The sequence below is a fragment of the Eptesicus fuscus genome, chromosome 19 (genome assembly GCF_027574615.1).
Source record: "Eptesicus fuscus isolate TK198812 chromosome 19, DD_ASM_mEF_20220401, whole genome shotgun sequence".
NCBI classification, from domain to species: Eukaryota; Metazoa; Chordata; class Mammalia; order Chiroptera; family Vespertilionidae; genus Eptesicus; species Eptesicus fuscus.
The window spans coordinates 20,887,018-20,905,489 of NC_072491.1; the positions used below are offsets into that span (position 1 = coordinate 20,887,018).

Genomic DNA, 18,472 nt, shown 5'->3' on the forward strand with positions numbered 1-18,472 from the left:
TTCCAATCATGCAGTTCTTTCTTATCAGTTTCAGAGGTCAAACTTTCTACAGCCTTAGCAATTTTTCAGACATTTTATTTTTAGGTTCTTTTCTTCCTCAGAGAAGCTCTGATGCATCTCTTCTCCTCAAGCTATCTTTTCCTACCAAAAAATAATACCCAGCACCATAATCCATACAAAAACTTCCCACAACAGTTTAAGTATGATTTAGTGTTCAACTTTTTTTTTTTCTAGAATTAGGACTTGCTAAAATCTTGTCTACAAATGAAATTTTGTAACAGCCTATCTCAAAACTCTTCCTTTCTTTTGTATTTTAGTTTTTACTAGAATTTCAGTAAAAAGCTGTGCAATATTTTAGAATTCTAAACATAAAAACATATAATAGAGTCCTTCTAGTAATTCTAGTAAGCAACACTTTAACTAAGTCTAAGAATCACAATGAAGAAAGAAGTTCTACAGTAAGTTTGTGTTTTTTTATTATTCATTACTAGGGGCCCGGTGCACAAAATTCGTGCACTGGGGAGGGGGGGAGGTCCCTCAGCTCAGCCTTCCCTCTCTCAGTCTGGGAGTCCTCAGGGGATGTCCTACTGACAGCTTAGGCCTGCTCCCCTAAGCCGCAGTCTGGCCTCCCTCTGCGGGAGGTGACCGGGATGATCAGGGGAAGGTGCCACCCCCATCACCCCACTGCTGCTGCCACTGCTGGCCACCACAGCCACCAAGGTGTTTTCATCAACACAGACTCCAGTCCCTTCACCACGAAAAAATGTCTGTGTCCACTCCTGGCCTGCTCAAGCTGTGCCACGGTGGCTCCGGCATGCTCCCTATCTGTGTATGCTCTGGGCCTGCTCAAGCCACACCACAAGCGGCTCAGCCAGGCCCCTATCTGTGTCCGCTCCAGGCCTGCTCAAGCCGCACCGCGGAGGCTCAGGCATGCCCCCCTGTCTGTGTCCCTGCCCACCAGCTCCGGCCTGCGCATGCCTCCATCGGGAAAGGCCACCGCCTCCAAGGCAGCCTAATATTAGTGCTGGGCAGGCCTACGTGGGCCTCCACTGGGGTGGAAGTCCCCGCCCCCATCCCCGCTCATCAGCTCCTGTGCACGCGCAGTCTGTTGACCAGTTGTGACTGGAACACTGTTAGGACCAATTAGCATATTACCTCTTTATATAATATACATTTACACAAAGATTCTCTCTACAAGTACTGAGTTAAATTCCAATTGGAATGTGGCATTTTTAATTTAATTGGAATGTTTTTAGGTTAACTGAGGAGTAAACAAACAAAAACTTAATTATATCAGTCTTTTTTTTCCTTTAAAAATATTTCTTAATATCTATTCCTTGCTTTTATGAGTTTAAATTATGGAAATATAAATTAATTGATATTTGATTTAAAATTGTGCAGATATACATAAAGAAGTGTAAGTGAGAATAATAAAGTGTAGAGAGAGATATAGGATTTCAAGCTAAGCCCTTATTTTGTGCTTTTAAGAAATGTCTCATTTTTAAAAATGATTTTCCTTTGTTATCTGCTATATTTTCTAGAACTGTCTACTTACTCTCTGGCTGTTTTGAGCTATTGAATGTGTTTTGTTTTGTACATAATTGCTCTTAAAATGCCAACATATAAAATACAAAAAAAAAAATGTGATGGGATAAAATAAAGCTAAATAATTGAGTCCTTGAATTTGTTCACATCTGACTGGGGTATAAAATGCTTATTTCCTATTACCATGTGAGTTAAAAAATTATGTGTAAGATGATTATTTAAATATATTTATGAGTTGGATATAAGTAAAGAAAAATAAGGCTTTTTCTCCTAAGTGAGCTGAATTTGCTTGTGCTGAATATTATAAGAAATATAATAATAAATAACCTATGGAATCTTCTCTCAAGTTGCTTATAGTGTAAGAAGGAGAATACATAAAGAAATAAGATTTTGAGTACAGAGAACATACTTTGCTCAAAATGTATTATAAATTCAAGATGACACTAATTCTAAAATATTTAAGCTAAAAGGTTTGAGATTATAGTTTAATGTAAAAAAGGTAACAATGAGGTTGTGAAACAAAGATTAGATAGCAGGTTTTCTCACTATTTTTATTGCAAAGGCGGTACATTCTTCTAACTTTTTCTCAGATCCAGCAGATATGTATCTTAATATTCTGGAGTGTAACTTGAGGATTGGAGAACAGAGCATAGAGACTGAAGGCAGAGAGTTGGAAGCATGAACAAAGCAGCTACAAATCCTTAGATCATCAAATTCAAAACCAATATTATTTTAAAATACATGAACTGAATAAAAAGCCAAAGCTTTGAAAGTCAAGCATAAGTTCCAATAAAGTGTTCTTTCTTAGAAGAAATAACCATTTAAGAGGCAAGATCAATATGGGCCATTTAAAATGTAGACTCTAAATCACTCTTTAAATATTAAAAGCAGTGGATAACTGCATTTATATAGTAGATAGAGAAGATCAGGGCTTTTCAAGAGCTTCAATTCTTAACTTGGATCTTAGAACCATTGAAAATCTAATAAAATGATGAACCTGCCCCTCAGGGGAAAATAATTATCATTTAAATAGGATCATTGTACATTTTTTGGAGGTTCATTGACCTGTGAAATCATAGACTCTTATATATAACCAATTCTAGAATATAGTTCTTACTTAATGATATTAATGCCCATTTATAACCATTTTTTATGCTTGCATAAAATTTTAATTGTTCTTTAATTCATACCTATACAGACTGGTGGGCTGGGCTGCCAGAAGTATCGATTTTCTACCTGAATGCAGGTTATTCTTTCCTCTCCTTGAAGCTCATATCCTGGGTCACATTGAAAGACAACAGTGTCCCCAGGTTCTCGTCCATCCCCATTTCGAGTTCCATTCATGGGAACACCCGGATCACGACATGCAGTGGCAACAGAACCTATCAAAAGATAGAAACAAACCTTTAGTTTTGATGGTATCATAATCAAGTCTGAATTTCCAGGAAATACAGTTTAGTACCTTCCATATATCTATGTGCTTTTAGAAAATTAACTTTAAAAAATAATTCAGCCTTTTTCATGCCTGCACAATGTATACTTTAAAATATTTTTGTTAAGTAATTTGTGTGTTAAATTATTTCAAGAAGGGACATAGCATTCCAGTAGCTAAATAATAGATTTACTCAAAATTATTAGATGCTCTGTGAAAGACACTATAAAGAGATTGAAAAGAAAGATACAGGCTGGGAGAACTTGTTTGCATGAAATATACTCCACAAAGTGCTCAAATCTAAAATAAATAAAGTCCTCTTGAAACTCAGCTATGAGAAAGATAAAATGCAGAAGAAATAATAATAAAACGACAAAACAACAATCCAGTTACAAAATAAGCAAAAAACATTTCAATGAAGATGATTCCAGATGGCACATGAAAAGATGTTCAACATCATTAGCCATTAGGGCAATGGTTCTCAACCTTTCTAATGCCGCGACCTTTAATACAGTTCCTCATGTTGTGGTGACCCTCAACCATAAAATTATTTTCGTTGCTACTTCATAACTGTAATTTTGCTTCTGTTAATGAGTCGTAATGTAAATATCTGTGTTTTCTGATGGTCTTAGGCTCTACAGCAGCAGTTCTCAACCTGTGGGACCGCTAGCAGGGTCGCCTAAGACCATCAGAAAACACAGATATTTACATTATGATTCATAACAGTAGCAAAATTACAGTTATGAAGTAGCAACGAAAATAATTTTATGGTTGAGGGTCACCACAACATGAGGAACTGTATTAAAGGGTTGCAGCATTAGAAAGTTTGAGAAATGCCAAAGCCGGTTTGGCTCAGTGGATAGAGCGTCAGCCTGCGGACTGAAAGGTCCCAGGTTCGATTCCGATCAAGGGCATGTACCTTGGTTGCGGGCACATCCCCAGTAGGGGGTGTGCAGGAGGCAGCTGGTTGCTGTTTCTCTCTCATCGATGTTTCTAGCTTTCTATTCCTCTCCCTTCCTCTCTGTAAAAAATCAATAAAATATATTAAAAAAAAAAGAAAGTTTGAGAACCACTGAATTAGGGAAATGCAAATTTAAACCACAATGAGCTATCACTACATACCCATCAGATTGGCTAAAGTAAAAAAAAAAAAGATAATACCAAATGCTGGCAAAATTCTGGAGAATATTGTATTACTTATACATTGCTGGTGGGCATGTAAAATGGTATAGCCACTCTGAAAAGAAGTATGGCAGTTTCTAGCAAAATTAAATGTGTTTACCATACAACCCAATAATTGCACACTTGCACATTTACCCTAGATAAATAAAAACTATCTACACTAATAAAAGAGAAATATTCAAATTGACTGTACCTTCGTGATGCCCACCAGCCAATCAGGAGTGAGTATGCAAATTAACCCAACAAAGATGGTGGGTTAATTTGCATATACAGGCGCTGAGCGGCTGGAGGCAGGACATTTGCGTCATTGCCATAGTGACAACGCAGGCGTTCCGCACTGCCCCAGCTGCTCCGGGCCTCTGGGCAGTGTGGGAAGGCAGGAGGGCGGCTCCGGCCAGAGCGAAGGCAGTGCCAGCAGCCAGGGGAAAGAAGGCCCATTCTTGCACAAATATTCGTGCATCGGGCCTCTAGTGTTCACATAAAAACATGAACACAAATGTTCCTAGCAGCTTTATTTATAGTAGTTGAAAACTAGGAACAACCCAAATGCCTTTCAAAAGGTGAATAATTAAACTAACTGTGGGAAATTCATACTGGTATCATACAACAGAGGTGGGCAAAAGTAGGTTTCCAGTTGTGAGTACACAAAACAGCTTACTTTTGTATTATTATTTTTAATTAATCATTGTGTGTTCCATATGAACAACTATAAACCTACTTTTGTCCACCCCTGTATTACTCAGCAATAAAAAAGAATGATGATACACATGATAACTTGGGTAGATCTGAAGGGAATTAACCTGAGTGAAAAAAATGCACTACTAAAAGGTTATATACTATTTCACTTAATCTATATAACATTCTTGAAAGGACAAAATTATGGGATCAGAAACAGGTTAGTAGTTATCAGGGACTGTAGGGGTAGAAGATGGAGGGGGATGACTGTGGCTATAAAAGAGTACCGTAAGAGATTATTGTGATGAACTGTACTGTATCTTGATGTATTGATGGTGGTCTCACAAGTCTACACAGAGCTAAATAAACACAAACAATTATATGTAAAACTAATAAAAACTAAATAAGATTGGTGGATTGTATGTCAAGTTTCTGGTTGTTATATAGTTGTTATAGTTATGCAAAAAGTTGTCATTGGGGTAAACTGGGTGAACAGTATATAGGATCTGTCTTTATTATTTCTTGCAGGTAAATCTAAAATTATCTAAAAGTTAAAAAAAAAAGTTTAAATGTATCAGTAGAAAAGAGAAGTATAAGACCATAGGAAAGTAACCACAGTATTTTCTATACACAGTAAATGGCACATTTAATTATGGAATTAGCTCCAATTATTCAGGTTAAAGGAATAAAATATTATTTAGAATTATCACAAAGTAGATTTACCCTAAAGCATATGCCAATTAAGTATCAAGACAAAGAAGCTATTAAATTTTCCATTTAAACTGTTCTTAAATTATATTTACAAATGTAGGATTCAGCACTTGAACAAATTACTTTTATAAATTGTGTATTAAAATAATGAGATAAATTGCTGGATTACAGACACATAACTGATATTCACTCATTCATTTACTTTCTGACTTAATATTTTCCAGTCGTGGTAGGTGGTAGTCATACAAAGAAGAAACAAGCAGATGCAAATAGAATTGAACATACATCAGATTTTTTTGTATAGTGGTGGTACTGACTAACACATTCTATTGTATACATTCTTATTTGGTAGGTAGGTAGATAGGTAGATAGACAGATAAATAGATGAGTCAATGGATTAATCAATCTATTAAATGTTGAACTCATATTAGAGAATATCAAGGGTAGTTAGATAGGATCTTGATTCCAATTTCCACATGAGTGTATTCTGTATAATCATCTGTGTTCCTTGGCAGTCTCCATCATGCATCACAGGGCCGGGGCAATTATAGCCTTTCAATATTGATAGTTTTTGTAAAATGCTTTGGTGATAAACTCAGTCATTATGTTTTTCTTGAAGCGCTCTGGGATGGTTTTCACCAAAACTAAAGTTGATCTATAGATTGGTTTTGCAATATATAAGTGGAAAGTGATGTTCTACACACAGATTTACATTTTATTGAAAAGAAGTGACAGAAATGTGAAATGTGCTATTAAACTGAAGTTCAGCTTTTAAATTGAAAAATAGAAATAATATAAATATATGAGAAAACTTCATTTTTTGAGACTTCCCATGTGCTGGACTATGTGTCTGCAAGAAGCTTAAACCTTAATAACTTTCTCAAAAGCAAAAATATGCACATAACAAAGTTACAAAAGCATACTGAAATTAGTCAGTATAATTGTGTCTTAGGTGAATTTGAGGGGGAAATATGTTTTTACTCTTTTGTCAGATTTTCTGTGCTTAAATATTTAAGTGAAGCCAAGTAGCTATAATAACATGTATAATATGCAAAATGACAGTTAATATATGTAAAAATATGCATTTCCTTTTGGGTTTGGTTTATTTGAAGAAAGAGAGGTGGTTGACCCCTATTGTTCCTTTTTCTCTTAATAAACAAATTAGTAGTAAGATTTTAAGGCACAATGAATTTCATATCGCTGAATAAATGATATTATCAAAGCAGGAGAAACTAGGTTTTAGACTCTATTGTAGTAAGAAAGGAAGATTGACCAAGTTGTATAAATTTCCTGAATTTTAGCTGTCTCAACTATAAAATTGGCAGAGTAATATTTTACCTGCCTGATTTAGTATGATATAAAATCCTAAAGTTCTATTCTAACAACTGTATTGAATAATTTTTAAGAAAACATCAATTCTGAAATAAAAATTTTAAACCACTATATTTTACTATTCATTGTGTAGTTTGTCTGAAGATGAAGTAGTTTTATATATTTTTGCAATATCAGGAGACCAGAGAAGTTGTAGCCCAAATTTGATATTCACAAAGCCTTACATTCCTCTCTTCTAGTTTTATTTCCTTCTAATTCTGTATTGATTAAGAAATGACACTATATTCTAGATTTCTATAAGGAAATCAAGTTGGGTAATGGGAATACTTAACCTGGAAGGAAATCCCATCCAGAGTCAAATCAATCAGAAAATATTTGAAATGCAGATGGTAACCTAGAGGTGGATTTCACCCTGGAGAATTTTGACCTTGATTGAGCCCTTGCTTTGTACAAGATCCATCAATTTTATAAAGAATGTTCAACATCATTATGAGGCCTATATTCTGCCAGCTACCCAGGAATGTGGCTATCTTTAGAATTTCATTATGTTTCTAAGGATACACTTAATGATATGGCAAGTCAGGTTAAAGTAAATGGCAGCATGACAGAGTCATTTCCATCAACTCAGGAGGGAAACCAAGCAAAGGAGATGCAAAAGAAACCTCAAAGTCAATGTTGTAATATACTTCCAAGTATACAAAAATCTCTTTCATTAAAGACATGTTTATTAATTTATTTCACCAGAAAATTGTTTACCGACAATGAAGCAGGTATTATACGTAATATTGGAGATACATTTTAATATGAGAAAACATCTCCCTACTTTCATTATTATGCTCCAATTAGTGGGGGTAAAATTACTGATATAATTTTTGTAGAATCAAAAGGCAGGTTAGGTCCTGACCAGTGTGGTTGGTCGTGGTCCTGGAAAGTTGTGAGTTTGAATCCTGGTCAGGACGCAGGATTGCAGACTCAGTCCCCATTGGGGGGATGTACAGGAGGCAGCTGATCGATGTTTCTCTCTCTCCCCACCTCTCCCTCTCATTTCTTCTCTCTCTCAAAATCAATTAAAAGATCTTTTTAAAAAGTGTGCATATTAGTTTGGAGACAGTCAAAATGACCTATACAGAAACCTGATTTCATATCTAAAGATTATAAAAGATAGTATCTATAAAGGTCTAATTTGAGATAGAATTCTAATACTTGGAGATCACCAGAATAAATTAGCAAAATCAAAGAAAAAAACACATAAAATGCTTTTACATTATTTCTGATAGGCAGTACATAAACAGCATGAGTGTGCTTTTAAGTTTACATTATTATTTTTTCTTCTATCCAATCAGATTCATTTAACATTTACTAAGTACTAAATACCAAGCACAGGACCAGGTTTTAGGGATACAAATATCAACAGATTAACACTCTTGACCTTCAAAGTAACACAATCTAAGAGAAACAGCCGATGTGTACATGGCTTTAATATAATAAAATGGCTATTAAAATCAGGTGACTTTTTGCCATTCAAACTGAAAAATTCTGGGAATGAAAAAGGAAGCTAAAATAATTTAAATTATATAATAAAAATATGTAATTACTAACAGAATTGGTAATATATTGATGAACACTTCAAAATAGTTATCTATACAAAAGCTATTTTAAAAATAAAATAATTTCTAAAAAATTGCCATATATTATTATTACTTGTACACAACAAAACACATTCTTTATCTGAATTACCTAAACATTAAAAATAATGGAAGCAAAATAATTATTTGTAGTACAACCAATTTTAAAATTTGTTTCTTAGACATATTTAGTGCCTTTTTACTCTCTTTCTGAGGAATTGTTTTTCCCATATTCTTATTTTATTAATATTGTGATAGGTGTTTTTAATACATTTTAAATTGTTGGTATCTGCAACTGATGTCTCTATAGGCCATACTATTTTTAATTAAGAAAAGATTTTCTTTGTAGGTACTGAGGTATCTAAATTTAGGGCTATTTTTTTTTTTTAATTTTGGAAATTTTTATTTAGATTTTTTACAACAGCAATGTGTACTAGTATATAATTCAGCTCAATTATTTTCACAGACACTGAATGTTTACTTTTCAGAATACCTTTTGTTGACAATTTGTATGGTAATGTTATCATTGTAATTCGCTAGTTAACACTAATTTGTAAAGAAAGCAAAGGGAAGTGAGATACTGTAAGTATGGTCACCTGGGAAGCTTCACCAAGAAGCTACAGCTTCACACAGCATTGTTCCTCCAAGAGGATTAACACCCCTTCCTTCCCCCAACTGGTACTGGATTGTTGGGGGAAGAAGGGAGAGATAAGCACATGTGCAGTAGAAGTCAGGGGGGCACAGGGGCGGTACTTGCCTGTCAGTCTAGTCTGGGGAACAATGGATTGGCTAGGGAATGGACCCCATCAGAAGTGTGTGGAATATTGAAAAGTTCTTTGGTGAGTTTGAAGAAGCTCCTGGTTAAAATTCCCCGGACCAAGAGTTCCCTCTCTCTTGTTTGCTCTTGTGCTCTTGTTCTTGCTCTTTCTCTTCTTTGCTCTTGCTCTGTGACCTGGACTCACTCACCTGTGCGCTCACCTGTTCTCTCTCCATAGCCACGTGGCCTTAGCAGCTGCACGGCCCATGGCTGTGTGGACCCCACGTGCAATGCACTACAGCTGGGAACACAAACTAAGATAGCCAAAAGCTGGACTGGACTGGACTTTTTTTTTTTTTAAAAAGATATTTTTTATTGATTTCGAGAAGAAGGAAGAGGGAGAAAGAGATAGAAACATCCATGATGAGAGAATCATGAATTGGCTGCCTCCTGCAAGTCCCCCACTGGGGATCGAGCCTACAATCCAGGCATGTGCCCTTGACCGGAATCGAACCTGGGACCTTTCAGTTCACAGGCTGACGCTCTATCCACTGAGCCAAACCGGCTAGGGCTGGACTGGACTTTTATATGGAGCAGAAAGTATGGTCAGTGGCCTTTATTCTGACCCTGCTGAAGGTACTGTTGGAATTTTTCCCTGGTGGGATGGACAGAGATGGGACCTTGGAGGGGCCCTCCTTTAATTTTACATCATCAGCAAAGCATTCCAGGAAACCCTCTCCTCCTGTGGGAGCCTTAGGAAATTCATTTCCTCGCAGCGCCCCAAGAACCCCACTTCCACCGGTAACAGTAATGATTTTACTATTAACAGTGACAAGTCAGTATTTCACATTTTGATAGCAGCCTTCAACATAAAAGCAAAGTACCTGGCAAACATTCTCATTGGTGTTATTGATGGCTTAGATTAATAGGGCACCTTTCTGTCGAAGAGGTCAATAATCTCTACATCAAGCATGTCAAACTCGCAGCCCGTGGGCCGCACGTAGCCCACAATGGATATTTTTGCGGCCTCGCCAATATAATGGTGTGAGCAGTTATTTACAATTATGAAAGGAAACAAGTCTCTTGTCAGGTCCAGAATTACTGACATTCACCTTGGGTCAGTTTTGAAAGGAATCATTGTGAACACGATTTCCCCCGAAGTGGGAAAGACAGTAGCAGAGAAGAGATGCCAAGTGTCAGGAAGAAAACATTAATTTTATCATTGCTCTTGTTCTTTTTTTTACACTATACTTTTTGAAATAAACCTATGTTTCTATGAAAATTGAAGCCTTTTTTTTTTTGCAGCCCACATAAACTTAAACCTTGTATATTTGGCCCATGTTAGCCTCTGAGTTCGACATTCTTGCTCTACATGAACTATGTTTTGTATCACACAGTTTTTTGTTGTTTTTTTAAATTACGCTGCTTTCAATATTATTTTATACTAGAGGCCCGGTGCACAAAATTCATGCACGGGGGGTTGGGGTATCCCTCAGCCCAGCCTGCACCCTCTCCAATATGGGACCCCTCGAGGGATGTCCAATTGCCTACCAGGATCGAGCCTAAATGGGCAGTCAGTCGGACATCCCTTTCACAATCCAGGACTGCTGGCTTGCAACTGCTCGCCTGCCTGCCTTCCTGATTGCCCCTAACTGCTTCTGCCTGCCAGCCTGATCACCCACTAACCACTCCCCTGCCAGCCTGATTGATGCCTAACTGCTCCCCTGCCAGCCTGATTGCCCCTAAATGCCCTCCCCTGCCAGCTTGGTCACCCCTAACTGCCCTCCCCTGACAGCCTGGTCACCCCTAACTGCTCTCCCCTGCTAGTCTGGTCCCCCCCAACACCCCTCCCCTGCAGGCCTTGTCCCCCCCCAACTGCCCTCCCTGCAGGCCTGGTCATCCCTAACTGCCCTGTCCTGCAGGCCTGGTCCCTCCCAACTGCCCTCCCCTGCAGGCCTGGTCCCCCCCACAACTGTTCTCCCCTGCAGGCCTGGGTCCCCCCCAACTGCCCTTTTCTGCAGGCTTGATCGCCCCAACTGCCCTCCCTTGCAGGCCTGGTCCCTCCCAACTGCCCTTCCCTGCTAGCCATCTTGTGTCCACATGGGGGCAGCCATCTTGTGTGTTGGAGTGACAGTCAATTTGCATATTGTTCTTTTATTAGATAGGACTAGAAGCCCGATGCACAAAATTTGTGCAAGAGTAGGCCTTTCTTCCCCCAGCTGCTGGCACTGGCTTCCCTCTGGCACCTGGGACCCACCGCTGGCATGCACCCAGGACCTGGGCTTCCCTCGCAGCCCCAGCTTTGTCTGGAAGGTCATCTGGAAGGATGTCCAGAAGGATGTCTGGTCTAATTAGCATATTATGCTTTTATTATTATAGATTAGTTTCAGGTGTACAGCATAATGGTCAGACAATTACATAATTTACAAAGTGATTCTTCAATAATTCTAGTACCTACATGGAACCATACATAGTTACTACAGTATTATTCACTATATTCCCTATGCTGTTTTTTACATACCTGGGAGTATTTTTTAACTATCAATTTGCACTTCTTAATCCCTTCACCTTCTTCACCCAGCCCAAACACCCCTCCCCTCTGGCAACCATCAGTTTATTCTATCTATGAGTCGTTTCTGTTTTGTTTGTTCATTTATTTTGTTCTTTAGATTCCACCACATATGAGTAAAATCATATGGTATTTGTCCTTCTCTGTCTGACTTATTTCACTTAGCATAATATCCTCTAGGTCCATCCATACACATATATATAATATAAACTAAAATAACTTGTAAATGTAATAAAAAATTATTCTAGGTTCCTTCCTGCTATATGTTGGTCTTAGTTTCAACTTTTGCAAGGATAAGTTTGTTTGATATTTTTGTTGATCTCTGCTTGTGATCTTCTTGACAGACCCTTCAGGTGAACTTACTGACCTTCCTTTTGGACATCTTGGGGGAATCAGCTTTCTTAAGAAATGAATATTCAGTACATACTTTTTCATTAAACTTGTACTTTAAAAAATACTACTGCTGCCATAAATATCTGTTGCAAAATAATCTTTAAAATACTTCTATGATAAAATAAATAGTTGTGGTTTTACTCCATAAAGTAACAAATATAAATATGCAAGAGCATTCAGACTATATTGTCAAATTTAAAAAAAAATGATAACAGCCAACACAACAATAGCCATCCAATATGAATGAATCAAAATCATACCTGCCCAGCCAGTGTGACTCCGTGGTTGAGCATCAACCTATGAACCAGGAGGGCAAGGTTAGATTCCTGGTCAGGGCACATGCTTGGGTTTCAGGCTCAATCCCCATTAGGGGGAGTGCAGGAGGCAGCCAATCGATGATTCTCTCTCATCATCGATGTTTCTCTCTCTCTCTCTCTCTCTCTCTCTCTCTGAAATCAATAAAAATATGTTTAAAATAAATCACACCTATTTTTTGTAAGTTCGGCAAATAACATATTTTTTGGTGTGCCACAGACTTTTAGTCACTAGTTTATTTGTGCCATGAGATGAAAGGTTGAAAATTACAGCTCCAGAGCTCTACAGCACATCTGCTGAGCCTCTATTTCCATGCACAATTCCCACTAATTCCGCCAATTCATGGCCTGACACCTTTATGAAGCTTTCAAACAACAGCATAGACAAGGAGATAACTTGCTTTTATACTACTAAATAGTTGGCAGGGCAGCAGCATCTAAAGCTTCTCCCGCTACCACCCAGGATTAGAATGGGTTAGGTGTTCCTATCTGAGAATAGTTCATTTCATTACAAGCGCCCTGTATGCTATCCTTGAAAGGCAAGTGTGAATAACCTAGCATCTGGAAAAGACTGAGAAACAGAGAGGAGTTACCAGTTTTTGTCTTTCAAATTGAACTAAGTATTATAATTACTCTGAGCACTGCAAACGTATCTCACATACTCCTGGGTGAGATTGAATGCAAAGTAGAGAGCTAATAAGTATGCTTTGGCTATTTTAACAGGACTATTAATAATGATACTTTGTTTGTTAAAAGAAATGGAAAACACAGGCCATATGCCAAACCAGTCAGGATGCCAGGACAACAGGCATAAGCCAGGACGTCCAGGGCAAACTGGGACATATGACCATTCTAAGATGACATGTACACAGTGTCAGAACACTGCTGATATGGTAGTGATTAATTAGGAGTTCATTGGTACTAGAAGTATCATTTGACCTGGGCTTTGGACAATGACTAATAATTTATAGATTTTGAATGTGGGCATTAGTGTTCCAGGAATATGGGAGAGAGTTTTCAAAAGAAGCAGAAATGTGAAACGACACGTCGTGGTGTTAATGACTGGACGTGTGTACATGAATGATGAGGGATGAAGTTGGGATGTAGATTGCAAAGGATTTCAATGTAATCCCAAAGTTTTGAGCTTATGACCGTGTGGCAAATAAAGTATTTTAAATAGAGAAGTGATGTCAGGTGGAAATGTAGAAACACTACACTAATGAAGTAAGTAGCTGGTAGACTGTCTGTGCCAGAAATGCAGGCAGTAATGAGGAAGGGAATATGGGCAGGGGCACTGCAGTCCTTTGAGGCTGGGAGCCATCAACGTCTCATGGTTAAGGATCCATTTCCTTGAGAATTTTAAACAGCACATTTTGTATTACCCAGCAGGGGTAGATTCTTAAGAGAGAGGTCAAAGACTGAAGAGCACAGAAAATACTCTGTCAAAATCAACTATTCTGTGGGCAAACGACAGCACGATCCTCTGAGATGTCCTCCCTGTGGAACTAAAGTGAGACAAGCAGATTACAATTTAAGCAGCAGATAGAGAGGCTGACTGCTGAGACCAAGGACACCACGTAGGACAGCATGAGGTGCAATGTCAGACTTAAGTAGCTCTGATTAAGCAAAAGTGCCTTGCAGACTATAATACCAGGAAGTGTAACGACAGACTACAAAGAATGAATAGATCGCGGAATAGAAGGCATGAAGCTGCTGATAGGGGCTTGATGATGATTATGAAGTTGGTATGTGACCTACATTTCAGTTTAGTTCACTTTGTACCAAGTTCAGGGAAATAGATTTCATTGGTTGCATTTTGTCACTTAAGACTGATCTGCTACCGCTGCCAGACTCTTTTCTTTTCTTTTTTCCTTTATTATTTGACACTCAATAAACCACAGCTATTTGCTCAGAACAGGAATGCACATGGTGACAGTGAGGAGAATGAGGACAGAATGAAAGTCTGACAATTAAAATGACACATCATGATTTGGCCACAACTGTCCTTGCTTTATGCCTGTTGTCCAGCTTAATTTTTAATAGTTTCTCCTTTCACTCTCAAAAACTAGATTAGTAAAATAAACTATATAACCATCCCAAACATGATCTTTGTTCTTTATAAAGATTTAGGGAGACAAAGGAACCCAAAATATCCTTGGGGAGCAAATGTCACATAATTCTCAAGTATCTTCAGGACAATGAATTGTTAAACAGTTTATTCTCATCTTTATTTGGAAATAAATCACAGCTGGTGCCTGGGGCATGGGCTTGACTATGTTTAATAAAGGAAGTTCAGAAAATGTTTTAAAAGAGATATTTTATAAACATTAAAAATGTTTAATTAAGAGGTCAGAAAATGTTTTTTAGAGAGAGGTCTTGGTGCTGAGTCTGTAAGAATGAGCAAGACTGAAGCATAAGAGAGCAGACAGAGAAACCTTTAAGGTGGAAGAAGGTTTAGACACAGAAGCAGTACAGCGTGTGTGTTGTGCATGTGTGTGTGTGTGTGTGTGTATCTGTGTGTGTGTGTGTGTATTTGTGAAACTAAGATTTGCCTCAGTGAAAGGGAAGGCACAACTGAGAAATAATTGGTGATAAATATGCCCTTTAGAATATGATCCTTAAAGAACAAATGAATGAATGAACTGATGAGTAACATGAGATAAATTTATCCAGGGAAGAGGACTTTAGCAAGGGCCCTAAAGGGGCAAACTGACCTACAAGCCAAATTTGACCTATAGTAGTGGTTTATTGGCCTATATAGTCTGTTAACATTCCTTTAAGTGTAGTTGTTTTCCTTGAAAATTAGATGACTTTACACAGAATTACCCATTTCAAGTTCCACTTTAACCTGTCTTGCTACAGGACAAAATGGCTATAGCGAGGAAGGGCAGCTGTCCCTTGTAAATGGGTATGTGTACACTCCAGCTTTCTCTTTCCTCCTCCCTGTTTCACTTGTAAGAATCACCTGCCTTCCAAAGTGTGACCTTAGATGTGGTACTTGGGAGCATAATCAGAAGCACAGCTGATTAAATAGTAGAACTTCATTGTGACTAATAATATATAAGTAAGAGCTTCCTATTTCCTCTTAGCATATTAATACATGTATCTAAATAATAATAATAGTATGCCCAGCCAGCATGGCACAGTGGTTAACAGTCGACCTATGAACCAGGAGGTGATGGTTTAATTCCTGGTCAGGGCGCATGCCTGGGTTGCGGGCTTGATTCCCAGTATGGGGTGTGCAGGAGGCAGCTAACCAATGATTCTCTCTCATTACTGATCTTCTGTCTCTCTCTCTCTTGCTCCCTTCCTCTCTGAAACCAATAAAAATATATTTAAAAATAAATAATAATGACAGCATAATAATAATAACTACCAAGCATATACTATGCTCCAGACATAGTGTAGAGTTCCTTTCAAACACATATGGATTTGAGTCACAGCTCCAGGCACTGCTAGCAGTTGACCTTGAACAAATTAACTCACTCTCTAAACCTTTGACTATTTATTTGGAAAGTGGGAGTGACGTATCATATCTCATATGGCTTTTGTGAGAATTAAATGAATGAGATCATGTATATAAAACACTTAACATGGTTCTTGACATACAAATAAGAACTTACTCATTAAAATAATATTTTCAAATTTGAAATCTGGGCACTGGGAAAGCTGTGTAAGCATGAGTTACAGAAGACCTACCACCAAGAGACTAATTTTCAATGATTGATGCTATTCACAATATATTAACCCTCAAAAGAATACTTTAATGGATAGGTTTTTAGTCTCAGATCAGTAGTACAAATTTCTATGCATCTTAAGAGTATTATGAAGGCAGATTTAGTAAAGATCTGGTATTATGCACATTGTTTTGATAAATTTAATATGCCTGACAAATATAATAAATGTAAAGATGCATTGCTAATTTTACAGAAAAAGCTGCATTAAAAATTCCCCAAAACTCATATGAAACAGCCTGTTTCCCTTAACACGTGGACTTGGCATTCACAAACACTAGCCTGAGGCACAAGCATGAGTGTTTTCAGATATTTAATCACAATGACCATGTAAGTGTAAAAATATATATTACTAATTTAAGGTAAAGGAAAGGAGCACTGTTAGTTTCCAAACTACAATTCGAACTGAAATTGGACAGCAGTCATGAACAGTTCTCTGATAAATTGTCCCTAACTTCAAAAAGAGAGAGATAAACAGCAGAGAACAGAAGACATAAAAATGAAAAATGTTTGGTGTTTTAGAATTAGAAGCCATTTCTGTTCACCAATTACAAACATTTTTCTTATTTTTCATACTTTTTTTCAAAAGATATGTGAATTTAAAGAGCAAATTTACAAATATTGACTCTTCTACACTGATTTACATCTTTCACACAAGCTTGGCTTATATACAATACAAAACAATGCATTTCTGTTAGTTAATTATGTCAAACAACTGTGTTCCCTGAACAAAAAGTCCACCAATTGTTTAAATGTATTAACTAGTCACTTATCTAAAGCAATATATTTTGTGGAGAGTCAAATTTCAAAAGTCCTTCATGCTTTTTCCATTTTTTTCAAAGGATTTCAAATTTACATTTATTCATATAATGATAATAGTGCATTGGGCACAAACTATCTACTCAATACCAAGTACTATGCACATGTAACCATGTTACATCTTAATAACTTATTTATGGGATGAGCATTATTATTCCTACATGTAACAGAATACTCAGCCTTAGGTGATGAGGTAAGGTGCCCAAATTAGTAAGGAGCTGGGGTTTTAATTCAGGGCCATTTGAAGAATACTGGTTTGCACTCTTTTTATAGATGATCTTGGAAATTTGGATAGATTTGTGTTAATATTTTTTTTAAAACAGATACAATGAAAAAATCCATCAGATAATATTCGTAAAGAGACAATGTGTGTTGGCAATAAAATAAAAAATAGCAATTAAAATTTTTTTAAGTTTTCATTTATTTTTCTCCAGCCACTAAAACAAAATTCCTTTGACAGAACAATATATATTTAGTCAGGCATCAGTGTCTTGGGGAAAGAAAACACACACAGATGAGCGATGGACACTGGTAATTACTTATGCATGGTATTTTCCTGTTATAGGCAATTTTTAATTTAAAAGGAGATCTAAACTATTTTGTTAAGTATATCTGTAAATATAAAATTAAAAATGAAAAAAAATTTAAATGTAAATCCAGATTGCAAGTTTTTGTAATATAACTATTTCATTTGCTGAATAATTATAACACCACTTATATTTTAAGGAAAATTGGTTTGCCAATTGAAGAGACAGTCTCAGCAATTAATATATTGACTTGAAACTAATTGCATTTCTTTTTTCCAAATATATTTTACTTGAACTGCAGATTAAGAAGATCCGGTAAGAATATTTAAAGTCATTATAGTTTTAGGAGTAAAGTTAACAGAACTATTTGAATAGCATTCCTCATTTGCATGTAAGAAATAAAATAGTAACTCACTTGAAAACTGAATTGCAAATCCAGATTTGCTGATATAAAAATCCGTGTCAAACTGGATGGTTACAATGTTGAGGGTGCTATGGATTCCTTCAGGAATAAGAGATCCACTAATTTCCTTTAAAAGCATTTCATTTTCTGGTGGACCATCCCAAACTCGCAGTATATCATGTGATGCTTCCGTATCGAAAGCAAGAAACTGTAGGCTGTGGGAGAAACATATATCTGTTTGATAATTTTAAGTACAAATTCTGTTTTAAATAAAGAATATAACACATATGCATATTTGCTCTTATTAATTATTCCTTTTATTTTACCAGGTAAAAAATTAACAGAATATTTAACCATAATAAATTTTTCTTGAACAGTATAATTTATTTCTTTAGAATGATTAAATGTACTATTATATCACCTGGCAAATTATCAACTTTGAGGTATACATTCT

General features: G+C 36.8%; 1 protein-coding gene across 3 annotated transcripts in view; it reads right to left on the reverse strand.

The window, feature by feature from the left end:
• Positions 1 to 18,472, reverse strand: part of CSMD3 (CUB and Sushi multiple domains 3) — a 923,077-nt gene that overhangs the window by 259,511 nt on the left and 645,094 nt on the right. For all 3 annotated transcript variants that reach the window (XM_054708474.1, XM_054708473.1, XM_008143384.3), the window contains 2 exons: positions 18,031 to 18,233; positions 2,736 to 2,927 (listed from right to left, as the gene is read on the reverse strand). In XM_054708474.1, the coding sequence (XP_054564449.1) occupies positions 2,736 to 2,927; positions 18,031 to 18,233 (395 nt within the window). The remainder of the gene's footprint in view (positions 1 to 2,735; positions 2,928 to 18,030; positions 18,234 to 18,472) is intronic.